General features: G+C 36.6%; 1 protein-coding gene across 2 annotated transcripts in view; it reads left to right on the forward strand.

The window, feature by feature from the left end:
• TTLL7 (tubulin tyrosine ligase like 7) overlaps positions 1 to 2,292 on the forward strand; it is a 156,144-nt gene extending 153,852 nt beyond the window's left edge. For both annotated transcript variants that reach the window (XM_047794247.1, XM_047794249.1), the window contains one exon: positions 347 to 2,292. Coding sequence is in view for 1 of the 2 variants with exons in the window: in XM_047794249.1 (XP_047650205.1) it covers positions 347 to 359 (13 nt within the window). In the remaining variant the exon portion in view is untranslated. The remainder of the gene's footprint in view (positions 1 to 346) is intronic.
• The last annotated feature ends 22,953 nt before the right edge of the window (positions 2,293 to 25,245 follow it).

Below are 25,245 nucleotides of genomic sequence, written 5' to 3' on the forward strand. Positions count from 1 at the left end.
TTAATCTAAACTATTTCAAATAGAAGATTCTGATTAGTAGATATTATTAGGCATGGATGTGCCCTTGAGAATTTTAAAAAATAAAAATATAGTATGAAATTTTCTTCTTGTCCCAAGTTATTATGCATAAGTATCATAGCAGCTTATTTCCTTTTACAGTTTTGAAAGCAATGTGTGAGGTTTCAGTTTTCTATACAAATATAAACAGCAATAGGATAAATAGCCATAGAAATTACAATATTGACCTTTAAGTTTATTAAACGTCACTCAATAATTTTAATTTCTCAGAGATGCTAATTATTTGCAAAATTCATGAATGTTTTACCTCCTTTTACTATCCTGATAGCTATTTCCAGTAAATCGAGAAATGGGCCCAAAGCAGAAGGAGAACTGAAAGAGGCAAAGTGGCCTGCTTTAATTCACAAGCTGGATAACTGGCAAGCCAAAGTTGTAAGTTAGATACATTTTACATTTAAAGCCATGTTCTGCAGTTGTATTGGGATAAAATAGATTCTTCCCTAAATTACCTCCAGCTACTTGATTCTTTATGAATATGGGAGTATCCTTACTCTAATGGATACTTTTCCTTGCTAATTGCATCCCAAAGAAGAGTTTGTTATTACCTTTGTAGAGAAAGAGAGTAAGGATGTTAGGATGAAGGAAATTACACTGTAGCTCTGAGTGTTTATGATATCATCTTGTGAATTCTTAAGTATGTTTAGAATTTTTTGATAAATAATGCAAATAGTTGGGGTATTAACAAAATCGTTATAAAAATGATCAGTGAGTAGGCCTTTTCTTGGAGCAATTTTAGTCATTTTTCTTTTAAATTCATGAATGAGACAGAATTTAAAGTGTCTGCTATATGATATTGACCCAGTTTGTTGACCACTCACTTGCATTTGCTTATCAAAGTGATGACTTAATTTGCTAGAGTGAATATTTTGAAAATTCTTTTCTTGGTTGTACAAAAGTGAAATTTTAGTTCAAATCAAAAAAAAAAATGTCCAATATACTTCCCCTTCGAGGGAAAAAAACATACAAAAAAAGAGTAAATTTAAATGATTTAAATGTATGAAACTACCCAGTTACCATATGAGCAAACTTCATTCTTCTAGCTACTTAGGCCTGGCTTTTTTTGAGTACTAGAATTTTATTTTCCCCCACTTGCCTATTTATACTGATCTAGTCTGATATGATGAAGTTGTGAATAAAAGTCCTGTACTCATTATTTATGTATACTACCTGGTATGCTGTGGATTATGGTTGTGGTGATGCTTATTCCCTAATGAGAAACTAAGAAGAGAAGATACGGTAATAAACCGTGGAAGTCTCTAGAGGCCATAGAAATGTTTTAGAGGTATAAAATATTCCTTAGTTTTTATTATAAATTTTTTATTCATAGAGTTAAAAGCTATCAGTATAAGTGATAGTCTGACTTTCTCTTCCAGGAGGGAAATAACTTTATCTGAAAAACTCCAGAAGCTATTCAATCTTACCAGGAGATTTTAATAGGGAGTTTGGTTTACTTACAGTGAAAGCACATTTTCATTCTGTTACACCCTGCTCATTCTGTAACTAATGCTTTCCAGAACTGCATATGATTATAATGATTTCCAGAATTGTATAAAAAGTAATCTTTTAATGTTTAAGTTATCATTTATGAACATAGCATGATATTACAGCTTAGTTTTTGCTTTAATAATCCAACATTGTAAATGTTACCATTTGCTTTCTGTATTCTGTTGAAGGAGCTATTGTGACTCATATTATGATTATTAGCAACAAATTTTACTTTACCTTGCATGTGTAAAAATGAAATTATAACAGGATAAAATATAGAAATGGCAATGGTTGTCTCTGTCAGATGCAAAGATCTGTACATATTTTTTCATATATCTCAACTAGGTCTAAATATTCAAAACTTGTCTATTAATTCCTTTACCCCAAACTAAAATGAACTAAACTCAAGCAAAAAGCCCCAATCTTCTCATCTAATGTTTACACAGAGCTAGATGACAGTGGCTTCTAGACATCAAGAAAAGGATTTCATTCTAATTCTGTTTTTAATGATTATAGAATTTTGTTATGTAACTCAAAATTTCACATCTTAATATAAATTAAGCCAAATGCTTTCTTTCTTCTTTAGCATGTCAAAGTCATTCCATTAAAAAATTCTCTTTAAACCTAAACATCTATATTACTTGACTTTTCAAAAGTACCAAAAAATTTGCATAAAATCTATTATTTCTAGTTTTCTATAAAGCACTATTTTTTTCTAAAATGTATATTCTTTAAAAAATAATAAGTATCTTGAGAAGAGTGAAAAAACATACCTTCCTTTTCTTTTCTGTAATACTATTTTCCATTTCGAGTCTTAGTTTATTTGGTTCTAAGGGTTAAACAATAAAAAAAGTATAATTACAACTAGCTGTGTTGCTGTGACCTGATGATTTTTGAAAATTTCTTTTCTCTTTAAATTGAGAATTTTAAGCTTTAAGGACTTAGTTATCTAATTATTTTGTTCTAATTCTACTTACAAATAAATTAAAATTTGGAAGTATATTGATGATCAAAATTTTATTCCTGACACTGTTTTTTTCTTTTTCTTTTCTTCTTCTTTTTTTAAACTTTAAGTTCCCTTTGAAGTTTTGACTTTGCCTGGACAAAGTCAAGAAAAGAGAAATCCTGCCTTTTAAACATGGTTTATGGTGGTGTATTTTTGCCTCAGCAACAATAAAACTTAGATAAAATGTGTTATTGAATCAAGTTCAGTTTTTCTGCTCAGATATTTAAAAACAATGTTGTAGTTTCAGTACCTAAAAAAAAAGAGCATTAATTTTCTGGATCCATATAAATCAAGATATATGACTATGAATAACAGGCTTGTGACCAAAAAAATTGTAATATTAAAACTTATTGCACACCTTGAGATTGCTGCCTTTTTTTTTTTTTTTTTTTGCCTTGTCACGAGTGGGTAAATGGAATAGTGAAGGAAAAATATTCAGGTGACACATTTTGCATTACCTAGGCTGTATTACCTAAAAGAGCTACATAAATCTTTTATTTTATCCCCACCTGCTAACTTGAAAACTTTTGGTAAAATCATCATTCAATAAGCTAATATTTTCTAAATTAATAAGTCTTACAAAAGTAATCAGATAATACTGATATTTCTCTTTCAAAGGCTAACAATGGCAGTCCTTTGTCCTGAGCTGATTGGTTCATACATAACTACTGTACATGCTACAACATTGAATATTAATAGATTAGCTGAAGATTCTGGGTTTGAAGATGAGCTTGAAAGCAATACATTTGCTACCATGAATCATGACTCAAATTATCCCCATGTGTTTTACTATCTGTATATGAATGCAAATGTTGTTACAGAAAATATGCTTGAAATGTCAACACAATGTGCAATTAGTATTGCATTGTCATGCTTCAGCATGTGATATCTGTGCAGTGGAAATTATTTCAATTACTCAGATATGTTACCATAATAAAAAAAGTGTTTAACATAAGAAAGCTACAATATGTCATCAAATGGTTATTTCTGTTTCTCTCTCTCTCTCTTTCTCTCTCTCTCTCTCTCACACACACACACACACACACACACACACAAACACTTTTTAGCAGTAGAAGAGATTGGCTCTCAGTTAAGCTTTCAGCGTGATGAAATATATTTTCACAGTAATTTTCTTCTGCTGTACAGACAGCAGTAGCACTATGGGCGTTACTTTACCTGCTATTAAAGTCAGGTTGGGTAAACAAAATTAGTGCCAATTCCTCTCTCAGTTAGCTGGAAGGTAGACTGTTCTAAAATTTAGAATATGACACTCTATCTTTCTAGCATCCCTGATTATAACAACGACATTACTAATCTGAACAAATTATGTCAGCATCTGAGCAATGATGTTAATTATTTTTTCCCAGGAATCTATAATTTTATCCTTATTAAAACATACTTAACCTCAAAAGAAGCATATCCTTATTGCTATTCATACCATTGTTCTCTAAGATGATGATGATGATGATGATGATGATGATGATGATTTGTCTTTTTGCCTCTTCTAGGGCCGCTCCTGCAGCATATGGAGGTTGGCTAGGGGTCTAATTGGAGCTGAAGTCGCGGGCCTACGCCACAGCCACAGCAATGCGGGATCCGAGCTGCGTCTGCGAACTACACCACATCTCACAGCAACACCAGATCCTTAACCCACTGAGCAAGGCCAGGGATCGAACCTGCAACCTCGTGGTTCCTAGTCAGATTCGTTAACCACTGAGCCACAATGGGAACTCTAGCCAAGATTATTATTATTATTATTATTATTATTATTATTATTATTATTATTGTTACTGTATTTTTAGGGCCGCACCCGTGGCGTATTGGGGTTCCCAGGATAGGGGTCAAATTGGAGTTGTAGCCAATGGCCACAGCCACAGCCTCAGCAACACAGGATCCGAGCCTTGTCTGTGACATACAGCACAGCTCACCGCAACCCCGGATCCGTAACCTACTGAGCGAGGCCAGGGATCAAACCTGCCCTCCTCATGGATGCTTGTGAGATTCATTTCCTCTGAGCCACGAAGGGATTTCCTAAAATGATTATATATAGGGAAATTAGATTATTCTTTCCTTTAAAGAAAGGAAGCACTTTGGATAAAAATCTATCATACAATAAGATCTTTAATGAAGGTATACTTTATTTTTTATAGTTGACAGCCAAATGATTTTTAAATTGTATTTAAAATTTTGTTATTAATTTATAAAGTAAAAATATTCTATACTAGCTCTAAACATTGAATTTTTGATTTTTTTTCAGTGGCAGATAAAAAGGAGGCCAATATGGATAGTTATCTCCCTATTTTATCAAATTTGTAAGACAAATACATATTTAAATATAAAATGACTGAAAATCTTTCAAAATTATAAAAGAAGTCAACCTGAAATAATCTCAAGGGTTAGAAAACTTCAGAAAACTTCATGTAGTGCCTTGAAACAAAATTAACAGCTCTTTAGTAGAAAGTAAGGTAATAGATCTTTAAAATAATTTGGAGAGAGTTATTTCTTAATGATTATTCATGTACATATAGAATGGGGTGATGAAAATGGCTATTACCATCATCAGGTAAACATGGGAAACATTAGGTATATAAATTGGAATGTGTTTCTTTTACTTTCAGGACCTCTTAAGAGTTTTCAGTATTCTAAGATGCTTTGAGGGTCACCAGTAAGGGACTAGACAATGAGCTAGTTTTCTAAACTAATTTCATTATTATATCTTCTACTGCAGTGCATCTCTCAGGACTAGTCTTCTATCAACTAGATTTTGGAGAGCACCTAACTAAACCAAGTCATTCACAAAAAGTAATCAAGGTGTTTAATTATTTATTAAATATACCCTGGTGGTATGATTTTGAACACTGACAAATCTAGTGCAAGAAAATTTACTTGCACTTGCCACTTAAGAATTTGGTCATTTCCAGAGGAACATTTGAATAAGGATGTCAGCAAGGCTGGCTTGAGCGAGGAAAGATGGCCATAGATATTTTTAATGGTAAACATGAGTTATATTAGACATTTGATACATAATCATGATATGCAAAGTAATGTAAAATACTAAAGATGTGGATGGAATGCAACCCTCATGATTAATATTAATGATGCATTGGGTCTAATATGATCAAAGCTTGTCTTTAATGAGTCTTATGTCACTCGCCAGCAGATGATAAGAACTTTGTATAACACATGATATAACTTAACTAAAAGCCTTTCTGGCCACCTGAAACAGTCTTCTTATACAAACAAAAAGGCCTGTTTGTGGCTGACAAATTTCCTTCAAAGCTAGGATTTATTAAAATTTGTTGTATTATTTGTGAGAGAATAAATTTATTGAGCTAATTTTTTTTTCTTTCTGTAAGTTTTCCTTAAACAATGTGCTAGACATTTTGGAAGCTATAAGATGTTTTGTCTTTTAGCTCTGTTTTGTCCTGTATGAAATGTTGCTGAATTAGTCTCCCTCCTTAAAAATGTAGGAAATAGGAGTTTTAGTTGTGGTGCTTTGGAAACGAATCCTACTAGTGTCTGTTAGGATGTGGGTTCAATCCCTGGCCTTGCTCAATGGGTTAAGGATCCAGCATTGCTATGAGCTGTGGTGTAAGTTGCAGATGAGGCCCGGATCCCCTGTTGCTGTGGCTGTGGTACAGGCTGGCAGCTGCAGCTCCAATTTGACCTCTAGCCTGGAGACTTTGATTTGCCACGAGTGCAGCCCTAAAAAAAAAAAAAAAAAACTTATAGGAAATATACTACTATTCAGTATATTTAAGGATATGTATATAAAGAGCTGCACACATGACATATGGGAGGTTCCCAAGCAAGGGGTCGAATTGAAGCTACAGCTCCCAGCCTACACCACAGCCATAGCAACACAGGATCTGAGCCACGTCTGTGACCTACACCACAGCTCATGGCAATGCCAGAATCTTAACCCACTGAGTGAGGTCAAGGATCAAACCTGTGTCCTCATGGATGTTAGTCAGGTTTGTTAACCACTGAGCCACGATGGGAACTCCAAGTTATGTATTGAATGATGATATCATGACCTAAACTGAACTATTTTATATAGTTATAAAAATACTGAAATTTTGGCTTAGAAAATAGTCTCTGGACTGTTGTACAGAACTGATACTCACCATTTTTACAACCTTATGGCAAGTCAGCCTTCACTATTCCATATGGTAATAGTAACATACAGTGGAATTTTAAGCATATTCCAAATCTTGTCCTGTCTTAGAACAGGTACAGGTGGACATAGCCCTTTAAGTATTAAATTGGCACGGTTGTGACAAATACCTTCAAGGATAATAACAAAACTATATATAACTAAGCTCTGTTCTGTTACAGATATGCTGTTGCTAGTGTTAGAAGAAGATAACTTTAAAAAGGTCAAGAAATATAATAAATTTTATTTCTTAAAACTGCGGTAGGCTATAAACAGTACAAACAATATATTGTCATATATATATAAGATCTGAGGGGAAATATATGACAGTATATGTGAAAAATCTGGAGTATATAAACCTTAATACAATCTACAAAAATACCATTTCAGCATATTACCTCATTTTCATTAAAATGATGAAAATGTGAATTCAGAAAATCACTAGTCCTTAGGCTAAAAATAGGTAGATCATCAAAACCTAATATCATTTTAACTCAAATTGGTATTTATTCAGTAAACGTTCTATATATAATGGGATGTACAAAAGAAAACTCAAATTTGTGGCAGAAAATGAAGGGATTTTTTAAAATAAGCAAATTTAGGTAATTCCATTATGTTTTGACTCTTCCCAAACTGAAGCAATAGTCTTGTCATGAAACATTTACTGCAAATAAAGAATAAGTAGATTCCTCATAAGTTAGCCTGATTTTGTGTTTTAGCCTCAGGTTTCTTAGCCAAAGATTAGTTATATTTGCTTTTTGAATTTTTTTCTGAGCCTTTTGAAATTTCTACCTTTCATCTCATGCACTTCCACTTATTACCATCAGAAAGGTTACCTCATTATAAAAATACTAAGGAATCATTGCTTATTTTGGTTGTTTTAACTAAAACAATTGAATTCTTATTGTAAAGGTATAGAAAGAACAAAGGCAGATTCCATGTCTGCTTATTGTTTACACTTCTGGATTTTATATATATGTATGTATATCTATATATGTGTATATACACACACATGTTATAATTTTATAAATTATAATTTATAAAATTATATATTTGTATAAAATACACTTTTATAAAAAAATATATATATTTCTTTTCGCATTTTGGCCCACAAAGTGTCCTATTTCTCTGAGCTCCAGATCCATAGCCACTTCTTTACATTCTGTGGCTACTCAGAATCTCCTGAGGATGTATGCCCATCCAGGTAAACCATGAGAAGCCCATTTCTAGGCCTTAAATATTCTAATATTGATCTTGCTTTTTCCTCTACATGCTAGAAATTTCCACAGAAGTTTGAACAGATAACTTAGATACTTCCTTATTCAATAAGGGATAACAGATTTCTAAAGAACCCCATAGCCCCATCTTGCCAAGTAATCTCAAGCTTTGGAAAAATAAAAAGAAGCTCCTTAAAAAGACTGCAATTTACTTTACCTTCCTTAGCTTATCATCTCCTGTCTGCTCTCTTGTTTACTTTTCTTATGCAATAGAATATACATGGGAACAAGAAGCAGACCATGTGAGTTCCAATCCCGGTTCAGCTATGAACTACCTGGGTGAGACAGGGTCTTCATTTCCTAAAAATAAATACCAGTTTTGTCTATGTGAGAGTTTTGTTGTGAGGAAAATGAGAACCACTAGTCTCTGTAGAAAGTAGTGTAATTTTCTCATTGCAATTAAAAAAATCTCACCAATGATCAGAAGACTCTTCTTCGTGATTCTAAGTCTGTTGGGGTATCACTAGGTGTCAGGTGCTATAAAAATGGGACTAAGGGAACTTGTGACCAGGTGGAAATCATCTTCCATTCTATTAAAAAAAATATTGTTTTTTTAAATTTTTATTTTTAAGGCCATACACATGGCATATGGAAGTTCCTGGGCCAGGGGTTGTGTTGGAGCTGCTGCTGAGGACTACACCACCGCCACAGGCAACACCAGATCTAGCTGCCTCTGCAAACTATGCCTAGCTTGTACACTATCCTTATCACACTGAGTGAGGCCAGGGATTGAACCCACATCCTCATGGATACTATGTTGGGTTCTTAACTTGCTGAGCCACAAGAACTCCTCAAAAATCTTTTGTGTACCCACTACATTCAGTCTCAAGACCACAAAATTTAAATGAAAAGTTATTTACACAATCAGGGATTTTTGAAGAAAACAAACCCCAAACCCCTAGATCTTGTTATTTCCAATAAAGAAAGATGCTGGTTGAAAGAGTGGCCTCAGATGCCAGATCGACCTGGGTTTAAATGACTCTGAGCCTCAGTTTCTTCACCATAGAATAGGATATCCCTGCGGTGGTGTAGGGGAACCAGCTGGGATGCTCTATGCAAAGTTCTAAGCCTGGCACATACCTCCCAGGAAATGTTTGTTGTTGTTATTTTTATTTACATGGATGCCTTTATTCATCATCCCAGAGAAACACAGTTCTGTCGAGATATTTTAGGACTGAGAGCACCCCAAACCGACATGGTGCTCAGGGGCACACTCCAGGTCCTCCCATAACCCATTTTCCAGTTCCTCTTTCCTCTTGGAGCAAGTCCATTTTGGATAAGGGGATAACGTAGCTGTTGAATTTCCCCAAAGTTCCTCTAACCATGAATAACTATGAATATGTTGACCAGAAGGGAAACTTGAGCCATCCATAAGGAGCAACCTCAAGTATCTTGTTCTTAGGAGATGCTGAGTATAAACATCACAGAATTACCATGCACATGCCTCATTTGAAACAAGAACGAGTAGAGACAAATCATGGTAAATTAAAGATTTTCATTGGCAGCTCCTGGTTTTGCTCAGTAAGGCTTGAAGAACGCTGTTAATACCATATAGAGCATTAGGCCTACCACCTGCCAAGCACAGTGAATGGGGCTCTGGGATATAAAGAGCTCACATTCCAGGTGGGGAGATACACAATACTAATGCAGACAGGTGGCAAAATGGAGATACAGGGTGGAGGTGGGGGTTGGGGGAGAGTGGCAGAAACCATGAGCATCCTGAGCGGGATAACTAGGAACAGTATCACCAGAGACGTGGATTTAGGTCTTTATATATGACCAGGATTCTGACAGCAAAAGAGACAGTTCCAGACCCAGGGAATATTAGAGGTGAGAGGGCCTGACTCACTAGGGAGCTGAGAAGCTCAGAGTGGCTCAGTGTAGGTTGGGGTATTGAGTGGATGAAGAGAGGCAGGTGGAGGTCAAATTACAAAGTCCTTAGATGCCACATTTAAGCATTTGGAATTTACCCTTTACACGGTGGAATAAGTTGGCATTAAAAAAACAAAGTAGTAAGGAGATGAGGTCTGTGTTTCTTGGCACTGGCTATGCTGGCCTGTGGAAGAGAGAAACAGTTAGGATAATGTGACTAGAGTGCAGGCAAGTCAGGACCAGGGGAGCCTCAGCTAGACCCAAGAGACACTTCTGGAGAAGAATCCTTCAGACTTTTGGATCTATTTTATACGAGGAATGAAGAAGAGAAGTCACGGAATTGTCTATGTTTTTCAATCATTGTGAAAAATTTAGTATAAAAATATGATGGTGTGTTTACTATGCAGGCTAAAGTTGTTCCTTTCAAGCCTGCTTTTGCTAGCTGTGGCATGTAATTTCATTTTGACAAACATGTATCAAGTTATCAGCTGTATGTCAGGAGCTCTAGATACCACAGAAACCTGCTCATTTTCCAGAAGCTCCGATTCTAGTGGAGAAAAAAGTCACCTAAACAAATATTTATGATGAGATGGAATGAGGATAAATAAAAGAGGGATATGCAAGGAATTCTATAAAATGTTCTGTTCCTGTTAACACAGAACACCTCTTCAGTGTGAGGGCCTAGCTCTGGTTCCCAGAAGAAATGGCCCTTAGAGGCACCCAGGAATAATGAGTAATTTGCTTAAGAGAAAGCAGAACTGATGTCTAATATTTATATTATAAATAGGAGCATAGAGTAGAAAGAGGCAAAACAAACAAACAAACAAACAAACCCAAACCCTGTTAAACTTTCTCTTCAGAGAGGACTCCTGGATTTCCTACATCTTTATCTTTGGTCCAAATGATGAGAGGTGTATAATGCAGTTGCCGGGTGTATCAGGAATGAAACTGTCAGAATTTGAATCTCAGTCTCACCACAGCCTAATGGTCTGACCTTAAGTAAATTCCTTAAGCCTGTTTCTCATTTTCCTTATCTGTAAAATGGGGATAATCATGATAATATCCACAGAGTGGTTATAAAGATTGATTTTTGCATTTTTGAAGTCATCGATGAGGGAGATGAAATCTTATTTTCACTCCTTCTGATAGAGAACCTTCAAAAATAACTGTACCAGAGGTCAGGTTTCTATTTTATTAAGTAAATGCCTTATTGATTTGGTACAGTTTTTAAAGTTATTTTTATTATATGGTTTCACAATAGATTCTGATTATATGTTGTATTTAAAACTGATTCTCATATATCTTCAACTTAATGACTTGTAACAGTGAAAATTGCATTCCCATTGATTGTTCTTTGCAGTGTGGTAATTCTCTCTTTCTATGTTACTGATATGATGATCTTCCTGTTCTTCTGTCAATAATTTTAGCAACAATTTTACATCACTAGATATTCTGTTTTGAGGTTTAAATGATAGACAACTCTTGCTGCTTTAACGATTTTATCTTCTCTAACATCTTTTCATCTAAAATATGCTTTTGTTATTGGTTTTCATTATGAGGAAATACATGGAAAGACCAATGTCAAAGAAGCTGTTTCTACCCTCAATGCCTGGTACTGTTGATCAATTGCTCAGCTCTGCTGTCACTCTTAGTGACATTGTTAGAGCTATTTAACTGAACTATCGCTCAATTAGTCTCTTTTCATTTTTTATATGTAATCATTAATTAATTAATTAATATTGTATTATTTTCAATAAAATAGTCACTGTGAGGTGTAACATCTTCCACTGGGTCCTAGGGGCAGAGGCAGACCTGGAATAAAAATAATCAATCAAACCTCCCCTTGATGAGCCTCCCCACACAGTGAGCAGTACCTTACACAGGCGCAAGCGATCAGCCTGCGTGCTGTGGGTTTATTTCAGTGACTTTGACATCTGTGTGCTGCAGAGGACTGGGATACATTTTTTTGGGAATTATTATTGATTTTAGTAAGTTGTCAAAAAAATTACATTTAAAAATCTGGACTTTCCATTTTTTAGAGGACTATTTTTGGAGAGATCACTGGGATGTCTATAATAGAAATAACCAAATTTTCTTTTTTCCTTTTTGACTAAAATCAAGCCATCTCAAATGTTTTTTAAAAAATTAAAAAAAAATTATCAGGAGTTTCTGTTGAGGCTCAGCAGAAATGAACAAGGGTTTGATTCCTTGCCCCTCTCAGTAGGGTTAAGTATCTCACATTGCCATGAGCTGTGATGTAGGTTGCAGACGCGGCTCAGATCTGGTGCTGCTGTGGCTGTAGCATAGGCCTTCAGATGTAGCTCTGAATTGACCCCTAGCCTGGAAGTTTCCATATGCCACACCTGCAACCCTAAAAAAAAAGTCCTGATTTTTTTTTTTATTAAAGTGTAGGTGATCTGCAATGTTGTGCTAATTTCTGCTGTACTGGAAAGTGACTCAGTTATACATATATAGGTTCTTTTTTATATTCTTTTCCATTATGTTCTATCCCAGGAGATTGGATATATTTCCCTGTGCTATACAGTAGGACCTTGTTGTGTATCCATTTTAAATGTAATAGTTTACATTTACTAATCCCAAACTCCTGGTCCATCCCTTCCCCTCCCGCCTTCCCCTTGGCAACTACAAAGGACTGTGATACTTTATATGTTAAATTTTCCTGTCTCATGGATAGGAGGACCTGCTCTAAGGTTTTCAACACTGGAACAGTTGTTTCCTGAGGTTATTTCTCTAAACTTACGGGTAAATCTTCCAAGGGAAAGAAAAACTCTGAAAATCCCTGGGTTTTGCCTTCCCAAATGAGAGTAACCCGAAGGGCACAGGTGGGGCTTGGTTTGTGGAACATCATTCTCAAGTCTTTGCCAAACAAACTTTTGCTTACATCTTTCATGTCCTCTTCCATGATTGAACATCTACTTTATTCAGTGTCTTATTTAAATACAAAAGCATACAAAATGTTCTTTCACTTTGGTTGAGTGTGGTATTTTGGGAAGCTAAATTTCCCAGAGGTTCCTGAGCTCTGATTGACTAATGCAGAGAACTGGTTAAAAGTATGACTGGAGTGCCTCTCTGAAAAGACTTGATTTGGAGGAAAGGAAACGAGGAGATGGTAACTTACTGTGAATAGTTTCTATTCTGACAATAAAATGCTATATGGTATTTGAATTATAAGTGTATTGAAGAGAGTAGAGAAGATGCCTGTTTGTTTCAAGATTCTATACTCGATTTAGTAGTATTTTCACTTAAACAATGTTTAGTATGTAATGAGAGGGTCTTTATTCAGTGCTCATGTTCTTTGTGGTTAGGAAGAGTTTCACTTGCTCTTAATTTGTTAAATATATATCAGTTGTCACTGACCAATGGGAAAGATCTTTTGGCATGCTCTTTGGCATTTCTAGTGGTATGATGGTAAGTAGTTAACAGTCCGTCCTCCAACACAACACACACACACACAGAAAAACAAAACTCTGATTTATAGTGTTTGACAATTTCTATAGCGTAAATACTTCCATCATGACAGATTTCTAATATCAAAAATATGTCAATGAGGAGTTCCTGTCATGGCTCAGAGGTGACGAACCCAGCTAATATTCATGAGGACGTGGATTCGATCCCTGGCCTTGCTCAGTGGGTTAAGGATCCAGGGTTGCAGTGAACCGTGCTGTAGGTCGCAGACATGTCTTGGATCCCATGTTGCTGTGGCTGTGGTGTAGGCTGGCAGCTGCAGCTCCGATTCAAGCCCTAGCCTGGGAACTTCCATATGCTATACCTGTGGCCTTAAAAAGCCAAAACAAACAAACAAAAAACCCCCAAATATGTCAGTGAACATGGAGTTGGGAAGTTATGTTCACAGTCAGCTTTTGCAAGTTGGTACCAGCTGGCTCCAACAAACCACTGGTTCTGATTTTTAAATTGGTAATCACACATTTTTTTTAAAAAAATTAATCATTTGGACTTTTGCTACCACTTGTATTTATACAGTAAATTTTCTTTTCAAATGGATCATAATTTGTTTCTGCAAATATATAAATGGAGAGAGCACTTAGGAGACTGCAGATACTTTCACCTTTCAGTGACTCAGGTTCTCAAAGCTGAATTTCTTAAGTAGTTAGTACCCTTCTATTCATTTTCTTTGGTTCTTTGTTTATTACAAAGTGAAATTTCCTGGGAGCCCATAAATGAAAATGTTGGAGTGTGTGCTCCAACTGGCTTTTAATTCACGTCAATTTAGAAACTCAGAATTATTTAAAGGAGTTCTAGCTGTTCTAAGGTTAGCAATTAGCACTTCAATTTGTGCAAATGGCACTGAAAATGCTGTATCAAAACAGACTGTTTCTCTTAACTAGAAAACCTTTAAAAAAGTTTTAAGAAATAAGCAATCAATTTGAACAGTACTACTTTTTCACCAAGAGAGAGCAACATAAGCACATTTTACAAAAATACATTAAGTGGCCATCATTTCACATTGTAGGCGGTAGAATCCTGTCCATGCTTTACTGAGGAACCTTTCACCTGCCTCTCAACCTGATGGATGAGGTGTGGTGATTAGTTAGGATTATGGCAGTTGGGGTTATGGATCATATTTTTGTCTTCAGATATTTTCTATGCACAGCGTGTTTCTTCATTATGATTCTTATTTATTGCCCATATTTGAGTTTCTGAATATTGATCTTGTTTGTCCTATCAGAAATTGTTCTCAAGAGAATATATTTTCCTCCATCTAGTATAATGAAGTTAAGTAACACTGCAAGAGTTTTAAATGTGTGAGTAGTGGATGTTTCATTTTTATATTGTCTGAAAATAAAGTGGATTATATCCAACTCTAAGAGAACTGATATGTCTGGAAATTTTCTTTACAGAGATTTTAGTACTATTAAATAGAAGGGCAACTCTGAATACAAATGACTGACACTTGACCATCAAAATGGACATGTGAAAATTTCACCAGTAAGTTTTAAACTCCCAAAGAATTAATTATGATTAAGTTTAATTGGAAATTTTGCTGGATTTTGTGGCTTAAAGTCTTGCCTTAATTATTTGAGGGACACTCTTCCCTCTTAAGGTTTTCATACTTTAGTAAAACAGTGTCTTTAAGTTACAGTAACTCAATATTAAACTTATATTGCTTCCATATAACAGCAGGATACCTGCAAAACATATCAGTTAAAACTCGATAAGGCCAAATCTTAAAAATGTCAGTGACAAATGATTTATTATACTTATTAAATTCATGTTTTATGGATCTTTAGATACTTGTCAACCTCTGGGGGGGGGGTACATTTAGTAGGGTGAGGGCAGAAAGAAGAAAAAAAAAGGTCATGACTACAAATAAATGCATTAGTTCTATGCTTTTAGGAAAGTTCTTTTCATGCAATTTTAAATTCAGGAAAAATCATAAAAAAACAAAGACACACCTAAAACATTTATTTTTGAAAGATTTTAAAAGAGAAGTTTTATAGGACGCAGCTTGTGGATTGAAAACATTCTGTGAAAATATTTGCGAGGTTTCTGTGGCTTGCTGCTAGGAATGTTGACAAGCATGTGTTAGGAAGACGTTGCCCTGTGTGAGTGTACCCTTGAGGTCCTGTACTGTTCTTGTCTTTTCTTACTTAGTTTTGAAAAAACAGTAATTGTATTTAAGAACCTGGGTCTAACTCTATATGTGACATAATTAATTCAGAATATAACAAATTTCATGTATTAGTGAGCTACCTACTTCTTAAAAACCATCCCTAAAAAAAAAAACTCTAGATCATGTTACGTACACAATACAGACCACACATATATGCACTCATACACACACACACACACACACATAACTGAAAAATCCCAATTTAAAAATTGTAACTTAGGAATTATTCTGTGCACTTAAAAATATTTTACTTTAGGCATCATTTATATAGAAAATTCCCTTAAAGAATGTAAAATATAAATTAAATTAATAAAAGTTTGACTTGTAAAATACCATCAATTAATCTATAAATCAATCAAATAACTATTTACAAAACACACAGTATTTCTAGGCACTCTTTTTTGTTTGTTTGTTCCTTTAACTTAATGAATTTTATTGTATTTCTAGTTGTTCGATGATCATCACAACCCAATTTTATAACATTTCCATCCCAAGCCCCCAGCGCATCTTCCCCACCCTCCAACCTGTCTCTTTGGGAAAACACAAGTTTTTCAAAGTCTGTGAGTCAGTATCTATTCTGCAAAAAAGTTCATTGTATCCTTTTTTTTACATTCCACATATAAGTGATAGCACATGATGTTGGTGTGTCACTGTCTAACTTCACTTAGCATGAGAATTTCTAAGTCCATTCATGTTGCTTCAAATGCCATTATTTCATTCCTTTTTATGGCTGAGTAGTATTCCATTGTGTATACGTACCACATCTTCTTTATCCACTCTGTTGATGAACATTTAGTTTGCTTCCATGTCTTGGCTATTGTGAATAGAGCTGCAATGAACATATATAATAACACTCTTATTATGTACCAGAGACCCAGCGGTAAAACACCTCTGCCAGTGGGAGAACATCCCACTGAAGCCCAAAGTCCTTGGAAAGTATAAGACGGTGTGTTTAAGGAACAAAGAGTGACTATGACATGAGGGAGGGGCTGGCCTGGGGAAAATCAGGGAAGGCCAGGCAGATGGCAATGGAGACAAAGGGGCTATTCAAGGCCATTGCGTGGAGGCTGGATTTTTAAGTTCAATGGAAAGCCACTGGATGCTTTGAAGCAGAAGAGTGCGGTGCTCTATACCTTTTAAGAAAGATCATTCTTACTCCTACTTGGAAGAGAGATTGTAAGGTGGAAAGAGTGAATATAGGAAGATCAGTGGACAGGCTACTAAAGTTCAAGTAAGAGATTATGATTAGGGTGAAAAATATTTGGGAGGTAGAGCAGTAAGACTTGCCAGTGTTGGGAGGCAGTCAAGGGGAAGCAATCAAGGATGTTTTAAAATTTTTGACTTGAACATCTAAATGTATGATTAACTGACATTTATTGACATGAGAAAGAAAGGTTTGTGGAGGCTGGGGAATACGGCATTCAGTTTTGACATGTTAAGTCTGATATCCAAGTGGAAGTATTGGGAAGCAGGTTATATATAGAAATAGCTACTATTCTTGTATCCATTTTCAAATGAGAAAACTGAGGCACAGAGAGGTTAAGCAAGTAACCTGAGATCACCCAGCTTAGTCAGTGGTGCTAGGATTTCAATGCAGGAACCTTGGCTCCAGGGTCTACACGTTAAGCCACTTCTCTGTCATTTTGGCATTCGAAGTTGGAGGTATTTAATACCATGCCATTGGAAGGAGCTCACTTTGGAAGAGAAGGTAGATAGAGAGTAGAAAGACTCACAGCCAGGCCTGGATATTCCTACCTTAGAGAGAGTGAAGGAGATGAGAAGATAGCTAGGGAGACTGAAAAAGAGCAGCCACTGTGGAAAACCAGGGAGATGAAGGGTCATAGGAGCCAAGAGGAGAAATTGTTTCAAGGAGGAAAAAGCTGCATTGACATTGTGTGAGGTGAGAAGAGAGGTGAATTGGTCAATGTGGGGCTGGTTATGAATTTCACAAGAGCTTTTTCAGTGAAGTAGTGGGGAAGGAAGCCAATTTGAATCAGGTTAAACATGTTTTGGGCAGCACAATATCGACAAGGAATTAGGAATTAAGAAGGCATCTCATGTTGTAATATATGTGTAATATGGACAGTGAATTGCATTCTATTCTGAGGTAATAATGTGGAAAGCATGGGCTCTGGAGTCGGATAGACCTGAGTATTAATTCTAAATCTAATACTAGCTCTGTCATCTTAAGCCTTTTACAAGAGCTTTTAAGCCTCTTTTATCTTAAGCTTCTCTGAGCCTCTTTGTTTATCTGTAACATTTGTTTCATGCAATTCTTGGAAGGGGCTCTGCTGGTTACCTCTATGCTTTTCCTTTTGTAAAATTCTATTCCCTTTACTTGAAATCTGTTGAAATCTCCACCTGCCCCTAATGTCCTCATTACTACCTGCCTCAGTCCTTTATGTTAAGGCTTGCTTATATGAACTTCTAATGTTGCATTAAAACTTCTTTTTGGCAATTACTCACATTTTCCCCTCCTAGTAAATTGTGTGCTAATTATTATTATTATAATTTTTAAGGTTGCACCTGCAGCATATGGAAGTTCCTGGGCTAGGGGTCCAATTGGAGCTGTGGCTGCCAGCTACAGCCACAATCATGGCAACAATGGGTCCCAGCCGTGTCTGTGACCTACACCACAGCTCACCAGCAACACCAAATCCAAGCACATCTGTGACGTAGCAATGCCGGATCCTTAACCCAGTGAGTGAGGCCAGGGATCAAACTGGCATCCTAGTGGATACTAGTAGGGTTCTTAACCCACTGACCTACAATGGGAACTCCTGTGCTAATTAATTAAAATGAGGTTCCTGTCTTTTCACTTTGATTTTCTGAACACCTATCAGATTGTGTGGCACAGAGATGTATTTCAAAAATTTCCACTGAATTGAATAACTTTAGTCCGGCAATGAGAGCTGAGCATGAAGTCAGCAAGAACATTTGTGGGGATGAGGAGAGGGCTGGGAGTGATGGAGCTATACGCATGCTCTAGGTAGCATGATGTGGTCAATCATTTGCAGTTTAAACTCCAAGTGCAGACATGTGACCAAAGAGCTTTAAAATTTTTCCCATCATAAAACAGAGAAAAGGCAGCTAGCAGAACAAAGGATCCAAGGTCCCTGTTAGACAGAGAGCTGCAGCAATCCAGCGCCATGGCCCAGAGTTCCTAAAGTGGATTGTAAGAAGCAAAGTTTTCAGGAGATCATCTATTCACTCAGGATTTTGAGCTAAGACTAAGGGTAAGGCTTAATAATAAAGAATCCACAAATGAGAATGAATAAGGTGGATAATCTGACTGAATTTAGAATGTAGGGGTGTCCCAAAATAAGGTGTAATTAAAATGCATGTAAACTTTATTTCATTTTGTATGAGGAAGTTAGTTATATAAGGGCATGAAATAAATGGTGATTGAGCCAGGTTTGTTCATATATTATTTTCTAGGTATTATAGAAATTTTCTTCTTGCTCATAAGCTGTCCACTTTCTGATTTCTTTGAAGGCTATTTCTTATTGCTCTCAAATTAAATAGTTTTATCCTAGTCCACATACTAAGAACATAAATGAAATGAGGTCAAGCCTAATGAAAATCGTAGAGTGAGACATTTGCTATCAGACAAAGAGTAGAAATGAGAAATGAATGTAATCATCCTCTATTATTTATGGTTTTTTATTATCATTATATTTCATAGGAAACTAATTTTGGGATATGGTATCTAGATATGAAAACTTCAATGTCAGCTCAGAAGGCAGAGAACTTGATTTTCCATCAAGTCCTACTGATATTTGTAGGGAGAAAATGACATAAGAGCTACCTAAGTAATAAACAAACTTTTATTTTATTTTATTATAATTTTATTTTATTTTTACGGCCGCACCTGTGGCATATGGAAGTTCCTGGGCTAGGGGTCGAATAAGAGCTGCAGCTGGCGACCAGTGCCACAGCCACTGCAACACAAGATCTGAGCCATTAGCTGTAACCTAAGTTGCAGCTTACAGCAATGCTGGATACTTAGCCTACTAATGAGGCCAGAGCTTGAACTTGCATCCTCACAGAGACTACACTGGGTTTCTTAACCTGCAGAGCCACAATGGGAACTCCCTAAACAAATGTTTTATAAAATTAAGATTTGAGATCGGGGAACACAAAAGTCTAACGAATAAAAAATAAAATATACTTTCACTTAACTCACTAGGGAAGGGGGGGAGAAATAAAATTTTGAGGCGGAAGGAGGGAGAAGACCAGAAAAAGAAACAGACTTCAGACATTTGTGTGGAGAATGTCCAAAAAGAGGGAGGGAGAATCAGATTTCTTCTCAAACACTGTGACATAAGTATGAATGTGGATTTTAACAGGCACACCCCATTTATCTAAATAAATTGAATAGCAAAAAAGAAGGGAACACCATATAAATACACTAAATGAAAGAGATTATGAACTCCCTAAAGGCAAGGTTTGTTTGCATTTATCTTTGTGTCTTCAGCTTCTAGTACACCAAAGTAGGTTCTTAGCAAATATTTGTTAAAATGTGGAAAAAACAGAGAAAACAATTTTTATTAATATCTCATCTTGTAGTCTACAAAGGTACTTTGCAATTGTAGACCTGAATAGAATATATAATCTATAGTCACTCACTCAAGGACTGTCTGAGATTTGCTGAATATTGAGGGTTTTCCATTATGCTTTAGCCTATTGATATGGAAAGCAATGGAAGGCAGGAGTCATGGCTTGTAATTGTTGAGGTCAGCCCTCATAGATTCTGAAATGGTCAGTATAAGTACAATACCTTTCAAAAGACCTGGAAAACATTTCTAGGTTGAATGAACTATTTCCATGTGCATATCTAGAGACATGTGGAATGCACTATGAACATATTTTATGGCCTGATAAATTTTAGGTATTTAATTTTGAAACCTGACTTTTATCAAATTCAACATATAACATCTTTAAATACTTGTGTTGATTCAACCATAGAATTCCTCAGAGCCATACCACGTCTACATAGGCTCCTTCTTCTTTGTTTTCTTCTGTTAGGATAAGGAACTTATGGAGTTCCCACCATGGTGCTATGGGTTAAGAATCCCATAGCTGCTGTGGCTCAGGTTACTGCAGAGGTGTGGGTTTGATCCCTGGCCTGATGCAGTGGGACATGGAGAGCAGATTTGTGGTAGTCAGGCGGAAGGTAGGAGGAAGTAGGATGTATGAGGAGTTTGGAGTTAGTAGATGTAAACTATTACATTTAGAATGGATAAGCAATGAGGTCCTATTGTATAGCTCAGGGAACTATTTCCAGTCTCCTGGGGTAGACCATGATGAAAGATAGTATGAGAGAAAGAATGTGTGTGCATGCAAGTGTATGTATACACACACACACACACACACACACACACACACACACACACACATATATGTAAGACTGGGTCACTATGCTACTAGCAGATATTGACAGAAAACTGTAAATATCAAAAAATGTAATAAAATAAATATTTAAAAAAGATCTGGTATTGCCACAACGGTGGCTCAGGTTATAGCTGTGGCTCGGCTTTAGTCACTGGCCTGGAAATTTCCATAAGCTGCAGGTGCATCCTTAAAAAAAAGATAAGGAACTTATTCAACATAATTTACACTGTATAGAAAAGAATAAAATATTTTTATACTGTTCTTAATATATGAGACAATAGAAGAAAGTGGTTTTGAAGCCTATCTATCCAGGAAAGCCAATTTTCACACATATTCAAGGTGAGAAAGTGGTTACAATGGCCAATGCAATAACTTACAGTAAGTAAGATAGAAATTTACCTTGCCATATTCTGGTTTTTCCAAATTTATATCAGGTTTTATTTTTGTTGTTATGCTTTGCCCCTAGGTAAGCCTTGGTATGTCTGGACCTCATCCTAAGAAAAATCATTGTAACTATGGTGTTTTTACATGGGGACTGCTTGGGGCATTGAGTGAGAGTAATCAGTACAATCCATGTACAGAAGCTGGGGGCTGGTGGCCTCTCCTTCTACAGTGATACTACTGCACTAGGACTCCAGTGCACTGTGTTGGAGACTTCCATGTATCCTGGGCTTCCAGAGAGTCAGTGGGAAGGAGTGGATGGTCTGCAAAGGATGATATAGGCATAATCACTAGGTGATAAGTAGACTGAAGTGAATAGTAAATTCCTGAATGATAATAAAAAGAACAGCTGATGGAATTGCCTAACACCAATGATGTGTAGTGGTCTACGATATGCTTTTAGAATGGACCTGGGACAGTGAGATGGTTTTCTATGCCTCTGTATTTCTGAGATGGTTTTCTATGCCTCTATGGTACCAGTAACATGTTGCTTTTGCTCTGGTTGCTTTCTGAGTGCATTTTGCTTTTCCTCCAGTCCTGGGCCCCCATCTTGAACCTCCCAGACCCCTCTCCCTAGTCACATCCTCTTCCATCATTGTCTCTCCTCTTTCAGCCCCTGAATCTTTATCTCCTCTGGAGTGCAGTAACCTGGCTCTCTTTTGATCTTTCTAGTTTATGGCATAAACTTTACATCTCAAATTCCTTCAGTGCCTTGCCTTTTTATTTCTTACCCAATTCCCCAAACTGTGTTTTTGAATTAAAAAAAAAAAAATCACTCTTCCTTGCAAAATAACCTGGTTCTTGCAAGGAAAGCTTTAGCATTCAAACTTTTCCCTCTGCTATCAGTTTCACAAATCTACTTTAAAATTTAAAAACTGAACACTATTTGTTTCTCTTCTCATTCTCTTTTCATTCCTGTTACAATAAGACTATCTTCCAGCGAGAAAGAAAGCCATTTGTTATGGAGTGGTGGGTTCATCAAGATTTTGTGGGGTTCATGGAGTCATCTGTGCCAGAAGACATGGCAGCATTAAGGCAAGTCTCTGCTCCCATCAGTTGGTGTCATACAAATCTGGACTTTCCACAGAGCAAGTCCCAGATGTAACTATGCTCCAGCTGCTTCGACAGGACTCTCGTGTGTGTGTGTGTGTGTGTGTGTGTGTGTGTGTGTGTGTGTATGTGTGCGTGAAGGTAGGTGGGTAGTGCCCACATCAGCTAGACCTGCTGCCACTTAGGCACCCACAAATGGCCCCTGCAAGAAACATAATGTGAATATACAGAATATACATGTAAAGCATCAGGAACAGGAGGTACGGAATGATAAGCATCATTGCCTAAGTCGCAATATTGTGTCCCTTTCTCTCAACACTCCGTATCCCTATTTTGACTCTAGAAAAGCCAGAATATATGGTGGAGGGGAGAGAGGGAGAGGAGAAGAGCAGACAGTCCAGCATTTTGCTACAGCATCCCGGACTCAGGTTGAGCCTGAACCATGCTGGAGGAAGAAGAGAAGAGACACTTTAAATGAGATGTGAGATTAACATTTCAAATTTAACCACATCTTTTACTACCTGGAAATGAGTCATAATTACTGAAATGAATAGAAATTTACTGGGGCTACCTGAAGTGTCACTTAGATATGGGGATGGGGGATCTGATGTGTTGAAAGGCCAAGCTTCCTGTTTGTTTCTTAATACTTTCAGCCTTCTCAGTAGACTGGTTACACATATGTTGATTCTCACTTAGTCATACAGTGACTAACAGCAATCAATACTGCATCACAAGAGCAAGAGAGCCAGAAGGCAGAGGATCCCAGGCAGAGCATGGAGAAGCTCATATTCCCCAGCCTACAGAGAGAGGTGCACAAGCTGGTCTGCCTGTCTATTGCATCTATGCCTGGAGCCCAGAGCTCTCTTTCTCCTTGTCCTCCTCAAGCCCCACCCTGAATCTGTCAATTTTTCCATTTCTTTTCTTTCTCATCCCATGTTTTCTGATTTCTCTTACAAGATCATCCTTGCCATCACCTAGGCTTGACCTTGACTTTGATACCCCTCATAGCTTTATCATTCATGTTTAATAGGCAAGAAGCCTATAATCTACCTGTGCAACAGCCCCCCAACACTCAAAATGTTCAAGCCTTTACTACTCTGAATTGAACCATTTATTGATTTATTCACAAATGTAGGAAGGCATGTAATAAACCTTTCTGTTAGATAAGCAATGCTCCTTGTTTTCTGGGCCCTCATGGTTTACATAATGGTGGACTAGCAAGTCATCATAATGCAGTGTGAGGCATGAGATAGCAGAGACCTAGTCAGGGGCTATGGAGTCTGGTGAGGGGAATAGCTACTTGCTTAGCAGAACAGAGAAGACTCATCATAGGAGGGACATTTTAACTGGTCTTTAAGAATGAAATGCAGGAAAGTGAAAAACAAGGGGAAAAATAAGCCAGCAGGAAGCCATCAAGTAGAGAGAGACCATTCACAAAAGACAGGGGAGGGTGTGGGTGGGAATGTAAGCTGGTGTAACCACTGTGGAGGACAGTATGGAGGTTCCTTAAAAAAACTAAATATAGAACTACCATATGATCCAGCAATCCCACTCCTGGGCATATATCTGGAGAAAATCATAATTTGAAAAGATACAGTACCCCAATGTTCATGGCAGCACATCTTACAATAGCCAAGACATGGAGTCAACCTAAGTGCCCATCAACAGAGGGTTGGACAAAGAAGATGTGATACATATATACGATGGAATATTACTCAGCCATAAAAAAGCATGCAATAATGCCATTTGCAACAATATGGATGGACATAGAGATTATCATACTACTTAATGTAAACCAGATAGAGAAAGATAAATATAATATAAAATAACTAGTAGGTGAACTCTAATTGAAATGGTACAATAGAACTTAGAAAACAGAAACAGACTTAAGGACTTGAAAGCCAAACTTTGGTTTGCCAAACTTAGGTTTAACAAAGTTTTTCTTTTTTTTTCAAAGTCTATGAGTTTGTTTCTGTTTTGTAAATAAGTTCATTTGTATCATATTTAGATTCCACATATAAATTATCTTATATGGTATTTGCCTTTCTCTGTCTGACTTCATTCTTTTTATGGCTGAATAGTACTCCATTGCATATATGCACCACATCTTCTTTATCCATTCCTCTATCGAGATTATTTCTTTTGACTAGATTCCCAGGAACAAAATGCTAAATATCATTAGTATTTAATATTTCTACTTGTAAAGAAGGGTAATGCAGGATATCACAACAGTGGTTAAATGGGCTTTAGAAAATGTTAGGAGTGTGTGTTTGTGTGTGTGTGTGTGTCATGAGTGCATTTGTGCTGGAAACAGATAAAACAGGAAAGGGAGGTTATGTCATAAAGCTTTTGGCTAACTTAGTACATACCATGTCCTTTGTGTAAGAGACAATATGGAGTTATCTGTGGCATTGAAGTAGGGCAGTGAAGATTTAGAAACAAGATTCTAGCAGTAACAAGAAAGTGAGGAAGGAGGCTATTGCAGTCATCTAGGTGAGAAGTTACTGAGATAGGGGCAGAGAATGGTATGACACGAGGAGACAAATTGAATGAGACAAATTGAATGAGAGGAAACTGAAAGGAACCAGTGGCTCCCAACATGGCTGAATATCCAGATCACCTGTGCATTATTATAGCTTTAAATTCTGTTTTTTTTTTTTCTTTTTTGGACTTTTTAGGGCCAAACCCACGGCATATGGAGGTTTCCAGGCTAGGGGTCAAATTGGAGCTATAGCCACTGGCCTGCACCACAGCAACAGCAATGCCAAATTAGAACCGTGTCTGAGTCCTACACCATAGCTCATGGCAACACTTGATCCTTAACACGGATCCT

Source organism: Phacochoerus africanus, chromosome 8 (genome assembly GCF_016906955.1).
Source record: "Phacochoerus africanus isolate WHEZ1 chromosome 8, ROS_Pafr_v1, whole genome shotgun sequence".
NCBI lineage: Eukaryota > Metazoa > Chordata > Mammalia > Artiodactyla > Suidae > Phacochoerus > Phacochoerus africanus.